This window comes from Mustelus asterias, chromosome 2 (assembly GCF_964213995.1).
Source record: "Mustelus asterias chromosome 2, sMusAst1.hap1.1, whole genome shotgun sequence".
NCBI lineage: Eukaryota > Metazoa > Chordata > Chondrichthyes > Carcharhiniformes > Triakidae > Mustelus > Mustelus asterias.
The window spans coordinates 47440209-47461544 of NC_135802.1; the positions used below are offsets into that span (position 1 = coordinate 47440209).

At 43.2% G+C, this 21336-nt stretch overlaps 1 protein-coding gene across 2 annotated transcripts in view; it reads right to left on the minus strand.

Annotated features, from left to right (window-relative positions):
• Window positions 1-2899: 2899 nt before the first annotated feature.
• LOC144507473 (voltage-dependent L-type calcium channel subunit beta-2-like) overlaps window positions 2900-21336 on the minus strand; it is a 150433-nt gene continuing 131996 nt past the window's right edge. For both annotated transcript variants that reach the window (XM_078234601.1, XM_078234609.1), the window contains exons 10-13: window positions 18049-18200; window positions 14881-14976; window positions 8148-8333; window positions 2900-7381 (exon numbers count right to left, since the gene is read on the minus strand). In XM_078234601.1, coding sequence (XP_078090727.1) covers window positions 6884-7381; window positions 8148-8333; window positions 14881-14976; window positions 18049-18200 — 932 coding nt within the window. In that variant the 3' untranslated portion in view covers window positions 2900-6883. The remainder of the gene's footprint in view (window positions 7382-8147; window positions 8334-14880; window positions 14977-18048; window positions 18201-21336) is intronic.

A 21336-nucleotide genomic window follows, 5' to 3' on the forward strand; every position in this document is an offset into this window, starting at 1 on the left:
GGCTTTCTTAAAATCCATACTGACAGATCCATTGTATCCCTTCATCATTTGTTAGTTCAATAGAAAGGCCTTTTACAAGTCCATGCTAACTCTCCTTAATTAAGTAAAATCTCCCCATGTGCCTGTCGATTTTCTCCTGGATGTTAAACTGATTGACCTGTAGCTACAAGGAATGTAGCTACACCTTTCTTGAAAAAGTGTCACTGTACAATCCTCTGGTGCCTCCTGTGCATCAGGCAATATTCCATAGAATCCCTACAGTGCAGAAGAAGACCATTTGGCCCATCGAGTCTGCCCGAATCCTCGAAAGATGACTCTACCTAGGCCCATTCCCCTGCTCTATCCCCACGCATTGATCATTGCCAATCCACCTAACCTTCACATCTTGGAAGATTATGCCTCAGCCTTCCACTATTTCCATTCTTTAACAACCTGGGAATGCAAGCCATCTGGACTAGGCAAGTATAGGCAGCCTTCCTAGTGCATCCTATTCATTTTCACCCCATCATTATGTTGGTGTTCAGTAAATCTCTAATGTTAACTTTTCTTGGGGGCGGAGAGAATTCACTGGCCCTGTGGCGATTGGCAGGTATCTGTTGATTATTCCAAACAGCTTATTTTAATGTAATTAGCGAGCTTGAAGCCTGATTCAAAGTCCTCCCGCCATTCACCCACCTCTCCAGTGGGATCTGAACAGCTTTGGTGCTGCTCTTGAGCATCGTGGCACATTGGACCTCAAGTGGGGTCGGGCAAGTTAAGTGCAGTGCCCATGTGTTCCTCTGCTGCTGCCAGGCTGCAACGGCAGAGTCCCCAAGGGTCCTGAGGTTGGATGGGTTCAGGAGGGGGGCAAGGGGTTGAACTTGGCACTCTCCCCGGGATGTGGGGGGGGAGGCGGGGGGTAGGTCTAGTGGCTAGGCTGATCCTTCTAGCCTGGGCAGCCTGAAGATCACTCCTGGCATGGTGATTTTCCTGCAAGTGGCAAGACTTTGCTTTTCTGGAGAATCACAGCCTATGTGTCTAAACCATTTTCCTTTGAGCTGCTGGTCCTATATGATGGTGTCATTCCATATCCCAGAAGACTGTCATTCCATATGAGGCAAATCCAAACTCTACGTAGATTTCTCTTTAGTTTGGCTTGGAGATTAAGTTGGGTGATGGTTTCTGCACAATCAGACACATGACTAACCAATAACAAGAAAATTAATTCAGTGAATATATAAGATTGAAAAGTTAGGCAATTTGTCTGATTTAAACTTGTTTGCTTAGTGACCATTATGACTTGAAATTTGCACCTTTCTAATGTTCTAGCTCACATTTTGAATTGAAAACTGTTTCTACATGATGTAACTCATGCTACAACTAAACATCTATGAGAAGGATAGGAACAAGGAGCTGAAAAGTCCACAGTCTCCTCCATCCCACCCAGCAGTGACATTAGCTCATTGTCACCCAAGATACTGGCAGAAAATTACAGCACAGAAAGAGAACATTCAGCTCATCTATCCAGTAATGGTGGAAACTGGAAGAGAGCAATAGTTCCATTTTTAAAATCTTTCACAGGATGTGGGTGTCGTTGGCTTGGTGCATCCCCAATTGTCCTTGAGAGGTTGGTGGTGAGCCATCTCTTGAACCGCTGCAGTCCATGTGGTGTAGGTACATACACAGTGCTGTTAGGGAGGGAGTTCCAGTATTTTGTCCCAGCGACAGTGAACAGTTTGAAGTGATATAGTTCCAAATCAGGACGGTGTGTGGCTTAGAGGAGAAGTAACAGATGCTGGTGTTCACCTGCCTCTGCTGCCCTTGCCCTTCTAGGTGGAAGAGGTCACGTTCATTGTGGAACATAGGCATCGCTGGCTGGCCAGCATTTATTGCCCTCCCTAGTTGCCTTTGGAGGACAGTTGAGAGTCAACCACATTGCTGTGGCTCTGGAGTCACATGTAGGCCAGACCAGGTAAGGACAGCAGATTTCCTTCCCTCAAGGCCATTAGTGAACAATCGACAATGGTTTCATGGTCCTCAGAAGATTCTTAATTCCAGATTTTTAAAAATTGAATTCAAATTCCACATCTGCCGTGGCGGGATTTGAACCTGGGTCTCCAGAACATTAGTTGAGTTTCTGGATTAATAATCTAGATTCTGGATTAATAATCTAACGATAATACCACTAGATGCTGTTGATGGAGCCTCTGTGAGTTCCTGCAGTACATCTTGTAAATGGTACATACAGCTGCCACTGTACATCGATGACGGAGGGAGTGGATGATGGAGGCGATGGATGGGGTACATTCTGAATATTGAGCCTAGGTGGTGAGTGTTCATCAGGTGGAGGAAGAGGAAATTACAGCCTTTAACTGATACCCACATCTGTCCTTCCTGTAGGGCTCACTGGATAATGATCATTCAAGGCTCAGTCATTATAGCAAAGAAGGAGGCTGTTCACCCTTTCGACCCAATACCGGCTCACTGTAAAGCAACCCAATCGCTCCTATTCCCCTGCTCTCTTTGTGGTCTCTGATTTTATCCTCACTCACCCAGCTAAGGAGTTCTACCATTGCTGATGACAGATTGGTGATCAATCAGGTTCTTCCGTCTCCTGTTAAAGAAATTAGTGAGGCTCCATGAACTGGTTCTCTGAGATTTTGAAACAAATCAACATGCATTTGTAGTCTGACATGCTTTGATACAGTTTTTGTATTTGAAGAAATTAGATTGAACAGATTCATTTGAAACAGAAATTAATGTTCAGCAGCATTCATGTTTGCATATTTTCAAGGTGGACTGATGTTCCAGATCCCGCTTACGTTTTTTGTAAAACAAGCCTGAAAAGTGATTTCAATACAACAAGCCATCTGTCAAATGCCTTATGTGGCAACATAATCAACCCTGTGGCAATCAAAGTGAAGGAGTGGTTTATTGCGAATGACACATTATACTACAATTAGAACAATTTGCTTCAATTAACTAAAAAACTGAGTTTGTGAAAATGAAAGTAATGTTTGGAGCTATGCCACAAGATGACAATTGCAATGATATTTCAGAATACAGTCAGTGATTAATTCTGGTCACAAATTCATTGTGACCACACAGTCCTGGAAGGTCTTTGTTCTTCAGTTATAACCAAACCATTATTCGTCTCATTTTAGTTTATCAGTGTCACAAGTAGGCTTACACTAACACTGCAATGAAGTTACTGTGAAAATCCCCTAGTCGCCACACTCCGGCGCCTGTTCGGGTACACTGAGGGAGAATTTAGCATAGCCAATGCACCTAACCAGCACATCATTTGGATTGTGGGATGAAACTGGAGCAGCCGGAGGAAACCCACGCAGACGCAGGGAAAACGTGCAGACTCCACAAGCCAGAATCGAACCCGGATCCCTGGTGCTGTGGAGGCAGCAGTGCTAACCACTGTGCCACCATGCCGCCTGGAGATAGATTGTATGTGGTAAGTGAATGGTGAATGTGTCACGACAAGTGTTAGGTTGGAGCATTGCAGTTGGAAATTTGGGAGCGATGCCCTCATACCAATTTCAACTGCATCAAAGTGTGGGGATGTTGAACAAATCCAGTCGCTCCCGGGGTGGGTGGCCCTCTAACTTCACTCACCTGCCTCCTAACCGTTCTCTATGTAGGATGGGTCGAAGAAGGCCTGTGACAGATCTTACTGTCTTTTTGTTATAAGTGCTGTGCCCTGAAGAAAAGGGGAAATTTGATACCACCACCAGCAAGAGAAAGAAAATATCACATTAAAATGGGCATGATATTGTTCCACATAATAAATTGCAGGACCACGAATTGGTAATCTTTAATTTGCATTTTCTTATAGTTTGTACATTTAACAAGTTTGCTTTTCAAACTTCAGTTATTCGACGACCACATAAATAACATTGTTGTGAAGAACTTTAAGCACCATTTGAGGTTTTCATTATTAGAAATGATGACTGGCTGATAATGTTACCCTGTAATTCCATTTGATGCTCTTTAAAATGTCACCTATACCCAGGATAGAAGAGTGTCAAACTACTGTGCCTCTAAACATGTGATATAGTTTTAAACCAGGCACATTTCCTTTCCCCCATTTTCAAATTGTGATCCACTTTTGTTCCCTCTACTGTAGGTGATGTAACTACATTATATCTCCTCAGAACAGGTTCATCATTGAAGAGCTGTTACTATTTCAGTTGTCAGGTTATGAAGACTATTATGGGGTATATGTTATTTGGTGGCTGTGCCTCATTGGCAAGAGGACAGATTGGACAATAGGGTATAGAGGTCAGCAACGTCTGCTTCATGACAATAGACAGAAAAATTGAACAGCACAAATCAGGTGCACTATAGGCAGGAATTCTCCGACCTCGCCCGCGGCTGCGAGTGGAGATTTGGCTGCGCATCAAATACTCCATTCTTGCTGGCAGCGATGGCTGGCCGTATGAGATCGGGAGAATTCCAGCCATAGTCTCCACATTCAGTTATTTTAAATAACATAAATGGTTGAAATGCTCAGCAGGTCTTGAAGCAGCTGTGGAGTGAGAAAAGCAGTGTTAATGTTGCCGACTGATGACCTTTCATCAGAACCCAAGAGCGTTAACTTTGTTTCTCTCTCCAGAGATGCACACAGACTTGCTGAGTATTTCCAGCATTTTCTGCTCCAGGTATCTCCAGTTATTTGAGTTGCTCTCCTGTTGAATGAAAAACTGTACTGGGAACACAGACGCGTTAACTTTTCTTTATACGAAACATGAACTCAGCAAAACAGGTTCCAAAATGAGTTCACCTTGGACTAAAGCTGAATGCATGACTCACTGTTGTATTGACTCAAGTGCTTAGGTCTGATTGGTTTGTGTGCCCACACAGCACCTCAGAAACAGTGCACCTGTAATTAATAAGACTGGAGTGATTCAAATCCAAATTGTTCTCAGTTTAACCTTTCCTCTCCTGAAGGCACTGACTCATGCTGGGATATGGTTCTATGATACACCTCTGATATCTCACTGATTTATCCACTAAACAGCAGAAGAGCTGGAGTGTTTCTAAGGTGCACTGGTAATTATGGCAAATTTACATTATTTACACGCACTCAGACTAAAGGTTTGGACTACAAAGTACCCATTAACACAAACTAATCTTTTTACCACACGTTTGCCTTTGAGAGTTTTAAAAGCGCAAAATCCAAAACCTCCAAACACCAGAGTTCAAGTTTAGCTCTTTGTTCTGCAAATGTTTATTTTTTACACAAAAGCCCAATGCACATTCGGTCAATAGCTGCATCCAAATCAGGCCTCCTACAACAAAGGTAGGAAATGAGAAGAGTGGGGGAAAGTGCAGTCAATGCAGCAACAGATCTGAAATCCATTTTGTTACTTGGAAGAAAAAAATTAATCATTTGGTAGTTGAAGCAGAGAATGAACAACAGCTGATGTGCCAGAACATTTATCATTTTTTATGGTGTCGAAACAGGAAGGAAAAGGAGTAACCTATTTCAGGCAAAGTGACTGGAAGTATGTAGGCATGTGGATGTGCATATATGTGGGTGGGTGTGTGTGTGTGTGTATGTATGTGCATCTCTTCATTACATAACAGAAGCAATGGAACATTGTTCCTGTTCATAAAATGGCCTTCCTATGTGTTAAGTTAACATGTACAGCCATCATTTGTACAGTTAAATAAATAACTCCATTAAACAGTGCAACAAGATCACCTACCGTCAATATCTACAAAGGCAATTATGAATTATATATATATATATATATACATACAAGTGCTTACAAACTGGATTTTGAAAATAAATTCCACAAATGTGCATATACAGTCACCAGAACTTTATCTTTATGCCCATTAAGCAATAAGACAAAGTCATTTGGGAAAGTTGGATAGTTTTTAAACAAAGGAAAAAAAGTAACAGAATCTTCAGGCAACTCCTAAACAAAAAATATCATGTAACTTACATAATATTCAATATTTGGTATATAACTTAGACTTATCAAGTAAATTGCTCACTGCCTTGTCTGTTAAAACTATTCATTTTACAAAAAACCTAAATATGTCTATATATATATTATATATTATATATTTAATTTCCCACCCCAATGACCGATGATATATGCATCTGTGTTCTGAATTTTAAAAGCTAGGGAAAAAATGAAAACTGTACTAACTACAAATTTTCCAAAATAGGCCAATTGTAGTTGGTAGGATCAAGGAGGAAATACATTATCATTTGGACTCTGAAGCAGATATAGTGGCTAAAACTATATTCCTTTTTTTTTCTCCAAATGTTGTGTACAAATAGAATGATACTATATATACAGTACATAGTACCTGTACTTAGAAAATACTTTTCTTAATTAACTCTGACGTGTAAGGCAAGACTAAATTCCCCAATCCCACCCCATCTACTGAAATAAGCCAGAGTGGTCGTTAAACATATAAAGATTTCTTTTAAAAACAAAAGTTACACATGCAGAAATGAAAGTTTTTTTGAGGAAAGAAAGGTAAACCATAGTATAAGCTGATCCGACCTTTCCTGAATACCCAGGAATTTTTGTTTTTTCTCCCTCCTACACATATGTTGCTCAAGAACATTAACAGTAGTTTGATAGTAAACAGTTATTGTTCAGCCAATAGCAGTGAAAACCAAACCAAAAACACTTAAGAGCACAGTACCACACTAGCAGATCTGTAATTGTACCAGGTTTTAAAATGAATCATATTTGAATCTATTTCCGTGCTGCCTCAGCAGCCTCTGTGTGAAATCTCAAGTTTACAATAACCTTTACAGACGGATCAGGTAAATATATACTTTTTCTTTTACACACATAAACTAAAGGGGACACGGGGGATGGAGGGGAAGTGGGGGGGGGGGGGGGGAGCCGTGTAGGCAGAGTTATTGGCGGATGTACACATCCTGGTTCCACTCGCCGACATCATTCCTTTTTTTAGACGCGACATCCCCATCTTTTTCACAATATCGATCCTTCGATTTATGCCGACTGCGCTGCTTATTGCGTTCATTGTGATCCTGTTCTCGGTCTCGTTCCTTGGAACGGTGCTGTGACTCTCTGTGCCTGTGGGTGCCATCACCTTGGGATTCCTCCATATGATTGTGGGCCTGGTGTGAGCTATAATGATCGCCAGGACTATCCGTATAATCATCCTTTGGTTCAATGTACACAGACTCCCTGCTGCCTTTGACATCAGAGTCAAACGTTTCCTGTCTCTCCAGGCTTCGGCCTGCAGTGCTCCGGTGATTGTGATGCTTTGCAGAGGAAGAAGTTCGATGGTGGGACTTTTTCGCTGGCTCCGGTGGCTTCTCTTCCTCCTGGGAAGCAGTTCTCTCAGGTCCTGAATGGGGCGGTTTCTGCTCTCCCTGTTTTTGTTCACCCTGGTTAGTACCACACCATGCAACAATCCAGTTAGTAGAATTTCACAATTCATGAAATACTTCCTTAGTCTGATTAATTTACCAAGCTGAAGAGGCATGCACTACACACAACCAAGCTTTCACTTAAATGTAATAAAAGTTAATGCCTGCTTTTACTAACATTTACAAGATAATAAGCATTTTCACTTGGTTGCTGAAACAAAGCAATTACTGTCAAGGCATCTTCAAGTAAAACAACTCAAATGTTAACTTAATATTCTGAAACGAATAGTGAAAATTGTTAAAGTAAATCAGAAGTAATGGTCTTGAGGGGTACTATTCAACACGAGCTTAATTCTACACCCTTTTTTCAAACGTAGACATACTGAACCCATATTAGCTCAATGGTTATGAATGCTTTTTAAATAAGCATGCAGCCTCCAAAATACAAGCTTATGATTGATCACATTGGGGTCAAGGGTACAGACTAATGGAATTATGCTTAAACCACTCAGTACTCCTTTGTTAGTTTTACTTTGATTCATCACAACTACCACAACCAGGGTTAAATGATTTTCTCATGCCAAGCTGTTGCCCATCAGGAGATGCAGGCAAAAGTAACACCATTTTTCAAGGACGCCACGTTTAGATTCTACCCTGAAGCTGGAAGGTAATTAAATGTCTCCATTTCCAGTGCAGTGTGATTGTCACCGATCTTTTTGCTTTTTCCATCTTTGTCTGTAGCCCAAAAATGAAGGTTAGGTTGGAGAGAAGCAAGAACTTGTACCTGGAGATTGGAGACTGGTGCCGGGCTTGTAGGAAGAGCTGCACTGGCCATTGTACGACTGAGGAGAGGATTGGGAGGGTTGCTGCTCGGAGGGTGGGTAGCTCTCCAGTAAGCTTCCAGGTAATCAGACAAGTGCTCACAGGCATCTTCCAGCTGATTTTCATCAAGAATTACATCGAACAATTCCTACAAAAATGGTAGAAGCTTTTAAGTTTTTTTTCCAACAAGAAAACATTTGAATTCACGTGTTTTGTTGAGACAAAAATATTTTGGGTGCTATTTTCCGCCTGCGCTCACTCCAAGACCGGAAAATCTCACCCTAGGTCAATGGACCGTTGCACAATCCGTGTCTCATCTGCTATGATTCCCGTGGCGGGCGGGAGGGAAAATTCCCCTCCCCTTATCTTCAATTGTTTGATGTACTTGGTACATTATAAAGTACTGCTACTAATATTATTTTGTGACAAGTCTGTGTGTTCATTTCAAATGCCTCTGTTGCGTTAGTACAAGATAAATCCATTTTAAATCGATTTGCACCTTTGTTGATACAAGTCATTTCTACCTTAGTAACTGACATAACCCATCCCTGGTATCAAATCGTACTTTAATAAGAAATAATATATTGAGCTCCAATGAGGGGCACTGGAATGAAAGCTGTTGTAATAGACTTTAAATGTTTGTAATTAATAATTTATTGCATTCCATTTTCTGTGAGGAAAAGGTAAAAAGAATTTGTAAATTCCTCTGTGCTTCCTCACCCTTCTAATTGTGAACCTTTCCCTTCTTCACTTTGTTCTTCCACACATACAAATACCGCACGCAGACGCAAACGCCGCACGCAGATGCAAACGCCGCACGCAGACACGGATACCGCACGCTGACACGGATACCGCACGCTGACACGGATACCGCACGCTGACACGGATACCGCACGCTGACACACATACCGCATGCAGACACACATACCGCACGCAGACACGGATACCGCACGCAGACACGGATACCGCACGCAGACACGGATACCGCACGCAGACACGGATACCGCACGCAGACACGGATACCGCACGCAGACACGGATACCGCACACACCTCTTAGCAAAAACAGATATTTTCATTGTAATTGGAGACTGGGATGGACATGCGCTTGAGTAAGAAAGCTTACAAACAAGAGAGCAAGAGTGAGAGAGAGAGTGCATGGTATAGTAGAGCTGAAAGGGTTAATTTTTTAAAACTTCGCTCATGGGATGTGGGCAACGCTGGCTGGGCCAGCGTTTATTACCCTTCTCTGAGGGCATTTAAGAGTCAACCACATTGCTGTAGGTCTGGAGTCACATATAGGCCAGACCAGGTGAGGACAACAGACTTCCTTCCCTAAAGGAAGGATGGGTTTTTATGACAAGCGACAATGGTTTCATAGTCATCGTTATAGACTTTTAGTTACAGATTTTTACAGAATTCAAATTTCATCATCTGCCAAGGGATTTCAACCCGGGTCCCCAGAGCATCATTCTGGGTTCCTGGATTACTATTCCAGCGATAATACCACTATGCCACTACCTCCCTGCAGGCTGCATAACCTGGCTTTGTATTCCCGAAAGGGTGTTTAAGATAATTAAGGAATTCAATAGCGTACATCAAGATAAACTTTTTTCTGGTGGGAGAATCAAGATCAAGGGCCTTAACATTCAAATTACATCTGGACAATCTAAGAGTGAAATCAGGAAGCGCACAGAGGGCACTGGAAATTTTCAAACTTGCTCTTCCAAGAGACTTGAAATTTTCATGATTTAGATCGCTAGATAGGGTAAGGAATCCAAGGGACATAGAACAAAGAAAGGTAAATCGAGTTATGCTGCAGATCTGCCAAGACCTAAGTGAATGGCAGAACAGACTTGAGATGGAGAGTTGCTGAAGGATCTACGCCTGTCCCTATTGAATTTCAATTAACCAGGCCATCATTCATTCACTTCTAGAGGCAAATGGTAATAACCAGTCCAAAATGAGAGGGCATATTTCTCAATGTAGTATTCCCAGTGCACAGCTTCATGAGTGAACATCAGACATTTGGGAGAGAAAGTCACATGTCAGGTTAGTGCTCTATATGATTGGCCCCACTGCTAAATTAGCATCCTCCTCAGGCATTAGATGGCATAAATATGTTCATGGGGGTCCAACTCATGTTTAAGGACAGTCTTCATGAGATTATTTATCCGTGAGCAGGGCAGGCATTATGTCAGCAACAAAAGGCAAAGGTTAAGTTTCTTTTCAAAGCAAAGATATATTACATTTTGTATGAGAATAGGGGGAGCAGGAGCCGTCTCCTAACTTCAGTCTTACTGATTACCCATATCCTGCTCTGAGACCAGTCTGTGGACCACTGCCAGTAGCCGGAATTTAATTTTTCTTGTGAGGTGAGCTTGTGGCTTCGTATGTGTGGATAAGGCTTAAATTGGTGCTGACCTCAGGTCTCTGGTTGTGTGCTGTTCATGAAAGCAGGTCCAGACACAACCTTGGTATCATCGCGTTGCTACCTCCTGGTTTACTTTGTTCTTTTATTATTTTCTACATTTTGGATTTCATTTTCTGTGATACTCCAATCTAGTACTCTCAATCGTGAAAATTTAAATTAGCCCAACAACTGGAGCAAGTTTGATGCCTTGATGCTCCAGTTTAATTTCTAAACATGTCATCCGTATCATTGGATTCTCCGTGAAGTACTCTCCATGAAGTACTTACATGAGTCATGTAAGCAGGGTGATGCCAATTTCCACGATACCTTTTACTCGCGTACAATTAAAACACAAAAAACTAGAAATGGACAGGGTGATTCTGATGAGACATGAGAGAGAAGAAAAGGCTGGGAACTTCCTCTCAGCTGCTCCCACTGCGATGCCATAACCTTTTATATAAGTTTCAGACCTACTTGTGGCGAAAATATGGTAGTGGAGTGGAAAGGAAATTCTGTTTTAGCAAACATGGTGAAGGATACCACGCATAACACTGAGCTGGATCTTTCTGGAGCGTGGCAAAGAACAAAGAACAATACAGCACAGGAACAGGCCCTTCGGCCCTCCAAGCCCACGCCACTCCCTGGTCCAAACTAGACCATTCTTTTGTATCCCTCCATTCCCACTCCGTTCATGTGGCTATCTAGATAAGTCTTAAATGTTCCCAGTGTGTCCGCCTCCACCACCTTGCCCGGCAGCGCATTCCAGGCCCCCACCACCCTTTGTGTAAAATACGTCCTTCTGATATCCGTGTTAAACCTCCCCCCCCCACCTTGAACCTATGACCCCTCGTGAACGTCACCTCCGACCTGGGGAAAAGCTTCCCACCGTTCACCCTATCTATGCCTTTCATAATTTCATACACCTCTATTAGGTCACCCCTCATCCTCCGTCTTTCCAGTGAGAACAACGCAGTTTACCCAATCTCTCCTCATAACTAAGCCCTTCCATACCAGGCAACATCCTGGTAAACCTCCTCTGCACTCTCTCTAAAGCCTCCACATCCTTCTGGTAGTGTGGCGACCAGAACTGGGCGCAGTATTCCAAATGCGGCTGAACCAACGTTCTATACAACTGCAACATCAGACCCCAACTTTTATACTCTATGCCCCGTCCTATAAAGGCAAGCATGCCATATGCCTTACTCACTACCTTCTCCACCTATGACGTCACCTTCAAGGATCAGTGGACATGCACACCCAGGTCCCTCTGCGTATCTACACCCTTTATGGTTCTGCCATTTTTCGTATAGCTCCCCCCTACGTTAGTTCTACCAAAATGCATCACTTTGCATTTATCAGGATTGAACTCCATCTGCCATTTCTTTGCCCAAACTTCCAGCCTATCTATATCCTTCTGTAGCCTCTGACAATGTTCCTCATTATCTGCAAGTCCAGCCATTTTCGTGTCGTCCGCAAACTTACTGATCACCCCAGTTACACCTTCTTCCAGATCATTTATATAAATCACAAACAGCAGAGGTCCCAATACAGAGCCCTGCGGAACACCACTAGTCACAGGCATCCAGCCGGAAAAAGACCCTTCCACTACCACCCTCTGTCTCCTGTGACCAAGCCAGTTCTCCACCCATCTAGCCACCTCCCCCTTTATCCCATGAGATCCAACCTTTTGCACCAACCTACCATGAGGGACTTTGTCAAACGCTTTACTAAAGTCCATATAGACGACGGCCACGGCCCTTCCCTCATCAACCATTCTAGTCACTTCTTCAAAAAACTCCACCAGGTTAGTGAGGCATGACCTCCCTCTCACAAAACCATGCTGACTATCGTTAATGAGTTTATGCCTTTCTAAATGCGCATACATCCTATCTCTAAGAATCCTCTCCAACAACTTCCCTACCACGGACGTCAAGCTCACCGGCCTATAATTTCCCGGGTTATCCTTCCTACCCTTCTTAAATAACGGGACCACATTAGCTATCCTCCAATCCTCTGGGACCTCACCTGTGTCCAGTGACGAGACAAAGATTTGCGTCAGAGGCCCAGCGATTTCATCTCTCGTCTCCCTGAGAAGCCTTGGATAGATTCCATCAGGCCCTGGGGATTTGTCAGTCTTTATATTCCCTAAAAAACCTAACACTTACTTCCTTGTAATGGAGATTTTCTCTGACGGGTCAACACTCCCCTCCGAGACACTCCCAGTCAACACATCCCTCTCCTTTGTGAATACCGACGCAAAGTATTCATTTAGGATCTCCCCTACTTCTTTGGGCTCTTAGCATAATTCCCCACTTTTGTCCCTGAGAGGTCCGATTTTTTCCCTGACAACCCTTTTGTCCCTAATGTATGAATAAAATGCCTTGGGATTCTCCTTAATCCTGTCTGCAAAGGACATTTCGTGACCCCTTTTTGCCCTTCTAATTCCTCGTTTGAGTTGTTTCCTACTTTCTTTGTATTCCTCCAGAGCTCCCTTCGTTTTTAGCTGCCTGGACCTAACGTACGCCACTCTTTTCTTTTTGACCAATCCCTCAATTTCCCTGGCATCTGATTGCATACACTATTTAGATTTTTTTTTCCTGTACCCTGTGCCATGACCTGCTGGAATTGCAAACTGGGTAAAAATGTGGCAAAGGCAATTGGGCATCTGTGAAGAACGGTGAGACTAAGTTTCCTTAATGAGATTTCCAATTTAAGAAAGAACAAAGAAACAGAAAGGATGGAGAGAGTGAACTAGAGTCAAATCAGCTAGAGAGATACAGAAAAAAAAATTGGTTGAGAGAAAGAAGAGAATGGAAAAATAGTTTAAAAAAACATTTTTTTCAATTTTGAACAACAAATTTATTTCATGCAAGGTTGAGATTGATCACTTCAAATTGTTCCTTTCTGAGTCAGAGATTGATTGGCATTCTATTCATAATCATGTAATTAAAATGGTGCTTATGCTTTTAATTGCCAGATATAAATCTCTGCAGGGAGTTTAATATGCAATTAAATGCAAATCCAACAAGTTTGTTTTTTAAGAATAATGGGGAGGCTAACGGAGAGATGCTCTTTGTGTGAAGCAAGCAACAAAGTGACAGGAATCAAAATTCTGGAGCTTTCCATCTGTTAATCTCTTGAATTTAGGACCAATCTACACATTAGTAATGGCGTGCTGTTATTTTTCCAGCAACAGCTAGCCCATTAAATGTCATATGTCATGTCCAATGCTGATTGACTTCTTGTCCATTCACTGCAGTAATTTGTATCCAAGACTTCCAGCAACTTTAACGAACAAATACACCCTTGCCTTGCACTATCATCCCTTTTGTCATTTAAGCTCTCCTGTCTTGCACCCTACCACAGACCTTCTCTTTTGTTCTCTCCTGTCCCTTCTCTCCCTCCGTATCTGCAGAAATCCTGCACAACATTATCGACCTGAAATGCTGGCTGGAATTTTATGGTCCCTTTGGGGATTGACTGGGAGGTGATACAGTTGGCAAAATGGCGTGGGAAGTGGTTGGGATGGATGCTTGACATCTTCTCTCTGCCATGCCTTTTGCCAGTGGCAGCAAAGTTGGCAGATCGGCTGCCCACCTGGAGACCAACTGAGCTATTTAAATGCCACAATTAATGGCCATTTCTCAACTCCATGGGCATCTTGCCAGAGACCACCCAGTGAAACTTGACAACCTCCAGAGTAAAAGAGCCCTCCTTTTTGATCACTCCATGCACCCCCACCCCTTCAGCAAAAGCAACCCCGTAGTAACAGCGTCACCGGTGCACGGCAACTATCCCCTCCCCATTCCCCCTGTCTGATCACTGCCTCCCCAGCAACCCCAACCCCACCTATCCTGCTCTAAAACACTACACTGCTGAGACACCCTCTCCCTTGTTTCAGCAATGGCCACCATTGGCAATGCCACTGCTTAGATTGAAGTGCTGGCCCTCCCATTGGGCCACCTTCATTAATTGGATGGTGGTCACTTAATCGGCCATGGCTGGCAAAATGCAGCCCCCAAGTCCTGCCATCCACTGAAGAAGGGTCATGTCCCGGCAGAACATCTACCCTCATGAGAAGATTCATCTGTCTGCTTCTCTCTCCCCAGATATTGCCAGAGCTGCTGAATCATTCCAGCAGTTTCTATTTCCTGCACAGCATGCTCATGCTCAAGAAGTGATGTTAAGCGGTTGATTTAATTGGTTTTCAAGAATTAAATACGATAACTTTTAGTAAATAATTTTGTACAATCCATGAAGGAAAAGGAGATTAAAATTACTCACGGGAGGGCACTGAGCCAGTTTGTCTGCTGCAACCATCTGGACGTTCAGGTGTTTAGCCTGGGATTTTCCTCTGGATTTTATTAATCTCTGCAAAACCTACATGCATGGCAAAATGGGAAGATTAGGAAGTTAGTATGCAGAAAATAGTCAAGTGCCTATCCGAACTGATATAAAGATTGATCTATTACAGTAGATCGGCATATATAAAATAGTCTCTTGGTAGTGCAGAACTTAAAATAGAGACATGCTGTCGAAGCTTTTCATCTGTCACTCATCAGGACAGACACAAGAATACCAAATTTCAAAAGAACAACAATATAAACCGCATGAAAAAAAGGGTACTGATTAGTTGGCAAGTGGATTCTGGTCAAGGCATTCCCAATGGAGAATGTACCAGGGAATAGTTATCCCCCAAACCTTAGCTAAAGTTCCTTGCTTTTTTGAATTTAAAAAGATTAAAAGGACCACCATATACAGTTTAAATTCATACCGTAAGAAGTCTCACCAACACCAGGTTAAAGTCTAACAGGTTTATTTGGAATCACGAGCTTTCAGAGTGGCTCACCTGATGAAGGAGCAGCGCTCCGAAAGCTCGTGATTTCAAATAAACCTGTTGGACTTTGGCCTGGTGTTGTGAGACTTCTTACTGTGCCCGGCCCAGTCCAGTGCTGACATCCCAACATCATAAATTCACACCAGTAGAGTGAATTAGGGACAATGGGTCCTATTTTACCATTTTGATTCCAAGTGCTCGGCGGACTTTAAACTGAGAGTGTTTCAGATCCGACTTTTACCCCTGTTCTGAGGCGCCCTCATACGCATTCTGCCTGAAAAAATATCAGCAATTCCGAATCGCGCTGCATAAGCCTGTGGGTGGGGCTTAACGTGCCCAAAATCCTGCAGTTCTGATCGGTACCTCCAACTGCGCATGCCCAAAAAAAAAATGATAGAATGCCGCTCCCTGCCACATCTCTCCTGGGCCAGATAATGCCTCCCCCTGGCCCTCACAGACATTGCCCCACACCCACAACATTACTGACCCCTTTATCCCCCCCACCACCCAGACTAATCAGGGGGCCCCTCCCCCACCTTCCCCCCGCCCCACCCCCCCCCCCCCCCCGCCAATCTCAGACAGAGTGGCAGCGGAGCCCCTTTCACCCCCACTGATTTCAAGCAAAGTGGCAGCGGATTCCCTTTCACCCCCACTGATCACAGGCAGAGTGGCAGCGGACACCCTTTAACCCCCATTAATCACAGGCAGAGTGGCAGCAGACCCCCTTTCACCCCCAATGATCTCAAGCAGAGTGGCAGGGGCCCTTCCCTCTCCCCCACCCCCCTCCCCCCTGCCCGACTGATCTCGAGCAGGGAGCCGTCGGATGCTTGGTACTTACCTCCTCACTAACCCTCACTGATGGAGTGCCCAAATTGGATATATATGGAGCATGTCTGTTTCGTGCCGATTTCGGATGAGCAAACGCGGTGGTAAAGGGGGAAGTGTCGGTAAAGTTGGGCGTGTAGCCCATTAAGTCAATTTAAATGCATGCAAATGCATTTAAATAGCTGTCGCGCCCGTTTTGGATGCAGTCCTGATTGCATCCATTTTCGGGCCTTGGTAAAGGGGGAACTGCCACGGAGACAGGCGCGGATCGCGTTACTCTCCTCACACCCGACTTTACCAAGCTTCCGCGCCCAAAAATGGGCACAACGCAATGGTAAAATCGGGCCCAATGACTCTTGCTCCATTTAAATGAGATGGAGTGTTTTTTATACCTATCTAACTTTACCTGGGATGAACCTAGCCAGTTTTCCTAATTCAGCTAATCCCTTGTTTTTAGGCTGAGCCGGAAATTGATGCCTGCTCCAAGGTGAGGGAGAGAAGGTGTTCGCTGCCTGGGTCAAGCGTGTGGCAACACAAATTCCCCGCAGTGCAGCCCTGTTGCATTTTAGAAGGACAGAAGGAATTTATCCGAGGTCTCAGGATGTTGGTGGCTGTCCCCTTCCAGATCCTCCTCTGATCTGAAAGGTCAGCCCTGCATCCTCAAACCTCAGTTTCCACTGGCATTTGGTGGAACCCTGAGAAATGATGCCAGAATTATGGTGAAATTCCCTTGCAATCGACATACATTTTACTTTTCAAACTTCTTGTCAATGTTAACATTTATTTGCTTGAAGTTTAGTGATGCAGGATTACAAAGAACAAAGAAAATTACAGCACAGAAACAGGCTCTTCGGCCCTCCAAGCCTGCAAAGACCATGAAATAACACCCCCTATCTTTCTGGGACTATATCCCTCTATTCCCATCCTGTTCATGTATTTGTCAAGACGCCCCTTAAAAGTCACTATTGTATCTGCTTCCATTACCTCAGGCAGCGAGTTCCAGGCATCCACCACCCACTTGCCTCATACATCTCCTTTAAACCTTGCCCCCTAGTAACTGACTCTTCCACCCTGGGAAAAAGCTTCTCACTATCCACTCTGTCCTTGCCTCTCATAATTTTGCAGACTTCTATAAGGTCGCCCCTCAACCTCCATCGTTCTGGTGAGAACAAACCAAGTTTCTCCAAAGTCTCCTCATAGCTAATGCCCTCCATACCAGGCAACATCCTGGTAAATCTTTACTGTACCCTCTCCAAAGCTTCCACATCCTGGAGTAGCCTGTTATGACCTAGTCACAGTAAGAAGTCTCACAACACCAGGTTAAAGTCCAACAGGTTTATTTGGTAGCAAATACCATAAGCTTTTGGAGCCCTGCTCCTTCATCAGATGGAGTGGAAATGTGCTCTCAAACAGTGCACAGAGAGCACATTTCCACTCCATCTGACGAAGGAGCAGCACTCTGAAAACTTATGGTATTTGCTACCAAATAAACCTGTTGGACTTTAACCTGGTGTTGTGAGACTTCTTACTGTGTTCACCCCAGTCCAACGCCGGCATCTCCACATCATGACCTAGTCATGCAGGGTTGTGTTTCGTGACTTTACTAAATGGAGGAATCTCAACCTTTGCACTTGAAAAGTTAATCACCACTTTTGAAATGGTGTTTAAAAACTCTAACACCCTCCCAAGCTGACAGACTTTGGGGAGGTTATGTCGGTGGTGTTGGAAGCACCAAGGGAAAATGCAAAAAAAAAATCAGAATTGAAACCATATAGTAGCAGTCACTTTACCTTTGGAGAGGAAATCTTCACGTAGACTATCACAGGAGCCAAAGAGGTTTTACCCAACTGAGCTGGATGGTTGATTGTGTCCGCATCAAGGACTACTAACTGCAATGTTCTTGCTAGTTCAAAAATCCGCTCAATTTCACACTGGACTTCAGCTGCAAGTCAAGAAGCAAAAACAGGTCAAGGAGTGCAAGATTGGTTATTCCACTTTTGAAGTTTATATACTAGGGTTTTAGATTCAGTTAGAATCGCTCCCAATAATTTCACTGATAAAATTACTGCAACACACACTACTGCATCTTCAGAACCTTTCGATGTTCCGCATACAATTATAGCTGGACTTCTCAGTGTAAACTTGGACAATGATTTGTCTCAATTGGATACCTGTGTCTGTCCCAAACTCTGATCTCACAGTGAAAATAGCATTTTATTCAAAGTATCGAAAAGGTATTCCCTGCACATCTTTGGTTATATGAGCCATTTAAACCACAGAGTCCTGAGTGGGCTCAGTGTCTCCTTCATTGTCAGTTGGTTGCTATCCGAGAGCATTCTTCATCTGAATCCAGGAAATTTGAGCAACACCAAGGCTGCGACTTTCCTGACCCTCCATGGCAGGACCTCCTCGCTGCAGGAGAAGCGGTCACAACGTGCTGTAACACTTTGCTGGATTTCTGCCATCTGTATCAACATCAGTGAACATTAGCAAACGATCCTGACATATACTGATGTCCTGAAACACATCACTGTCAGCTATGCCCATTACAGTTACGCCAGTCACCATTGTTAACCAGCAATCCTATTTTTCTCCAATGAGCCTGATATAGCTAGCTCATTACAATGTGGCACACCAAACTAAAAATGCAAGGTAAAGAGTGAGTGAGTGAGTGAATGATGCTGGGGTGTACTGGAGTGACACTGGCCCCTGGCTTGTTGTCTTCCACAACATCTCTCGAATGGGAAAATAGATTATGATATCCTGACGAACAACCTTTATATAAAGTGTTCAAAATAAATGGTATGGTAAATGTGTTCAGTAAATGTTATGTTGGCTAGTTAGAATAAGAATGAAGTACATCAGTAGCTGATGACCAATGCAGCAGAGTGGCTGTCCAAACCTTCTGTTTCAGGGACTTTATAGGAATGGTTGAAAGTGACAGTATCAAGCGACACAGTAACAAATGCTAATATCTATGAAAGATTTGCCAACCCTCCTTATTCTAGAAAGATACTGATCTCTTGATACTGAGAGGCAGGAGGTGTAGGGGGGATGTGAGGAAAAGCTTTTTTACCCAGAGGGTGATGACTGTCTGGAATGCGCTGCATGGGAGGGTGGAAGAGGTGGGTTGCCTCACATCCTTTAAAAAGTACCTGGATGAGCATTTGGCACGTCACAACTTCCAAGGCTATGGGATAAGTGCTGGTAGACGGGATTAGGTGGAAGTTCAGGTGTTTCTCGTGTGCAGACTCGATGGGCCGAAGGGCCTCTTCTGCACTGTATGATTCTATGATTCTTCTCTGCACCCAATATGTGTACAGTGTTATGAAACAGGAATTGTAAGTGGGAAAACCCTACTAGGTTAGTAAAGTTTTTAAACCATTAGATATTAAGGCACTGATGGAACTACCAGCATGAAGTTAAATTACTTCTAAAACAGGCTAACAAGAAAGCAGTTTACACACATGAGATGCAGTAAGACATTTAAACAAATGATTATGATTTTGAAACACATATGTTGATATTTTGAATGTATTAATGTATTTTTAAAGATATATTGTTCACTTCAGCCAAGAGCAATTTGCTGCGAAGCATCGTGGTCAAAGGCATTTGGGCAAAGCCATATTCCAAGAGAATATGCAAGCTTTACCGGTAAAGTTTCGGATGAAGAGAACATTTAGAACACTTAATCATATTTCATGAATAGGGTTTATTCACTATCCAGACAAGATGGATGCATGCTCAGACATGGAGTCATGTATTTGTACTTATTTATTGTATTTATTTATTTGTGTCACAAATAGGCTTACATTAACACGGCAATGAAATTACTGTGAAAATTCTCCAGTTGTCACACTCCGGCGCCTGTTCAGGTACACTAAGGGAGAATTTTAGCATGGTCAATGCACCGAACCAGCACCAGTCTTTCGGATTGTGGGAGGAAACCGGAGCACCCGAAGGAAACCCACGCAGGCACGGGGAGAATGTGCAGACTCTGCACAGACAGTGACCCGAGGCTGGGAATCGAACCCGGGCCCCTGGTGCTGTGAGGCAGCAGTGCTAACCACTGTGCCACCTACATGTGTTAATCTGGTTTGGCAGTGACCTATAAGGGAACCCATGAGAACATTCATTTGAATGTTGGGCTAGCGTCTGAAGTTACGAGGCAGTGCGGGAAGTGGGGTCAGCCAAGACGAGTTAGCTTCCGGATTTTACGTATTAATAAAATGCCATTATGCCAGAGGGTAAGATGCGATTGGCTAAGGTATATGACAGGTATTTTGTTGATTTATGTATATTGAAGATGATTGATTTAAAGTTAATGAAAGGTGGGGAGTTATTGATAAGAAAAACCTATAATTGATCTGTTTTGAATTGTATATGTCAGATTTTCATTAGAAAGCTCTAGCTGCTCAATTTCAGAGCTGCCCTGACCCTTTGATGGTCTCCTAGTGGCCGCTGGTTGTAATAAAAGTTACATCTTGAAACTGAGACACTAGCTTCATGAGTCTTGTATTTTCTGAAGTTTAGAGAGCACCGGCCGCCTCGGAAATCCCACCAACAGGGATTAACACAGGTGATGGCCTTTTCCTATTCTTCCTGAGCTAATCTTCTTGAAGAGCTCTCATGCTCATTACTGCCAGAGGATCTACATCTCAGCCTCACTTCCTCAAGGAGAAGTCTCCTGGAGCACTGCAGAACATGGTTATTGAACGTGCAAACCCAATCCGTGCACCTTCACTAAAAGTTCATTGTTTTAGAAATAGTTCCTTACATTTCAATATTCCTTTTCTCAAAAAACAACTTAATCCCCTTGCTGAAATTCAATCCAGACAAATTTGTTTTGCACTATATCAAACATAGCTGGAAATTAATCAATATATCACTGGGCAGCATATTGTGCATTGCACTTTTTCCTAATCTGAATTCTATATACATGTTATCAAGTTTTCTTAAAACGTTTTTCAATTAAAATATTTTTTTAAATGTTAAGGACCGGGATTCTCCGATCTCTTTTGCCCTGCCACCACTGCCTGTGAGAACTTAGCACTCAGCCAAAATTCCATTCATTGCTA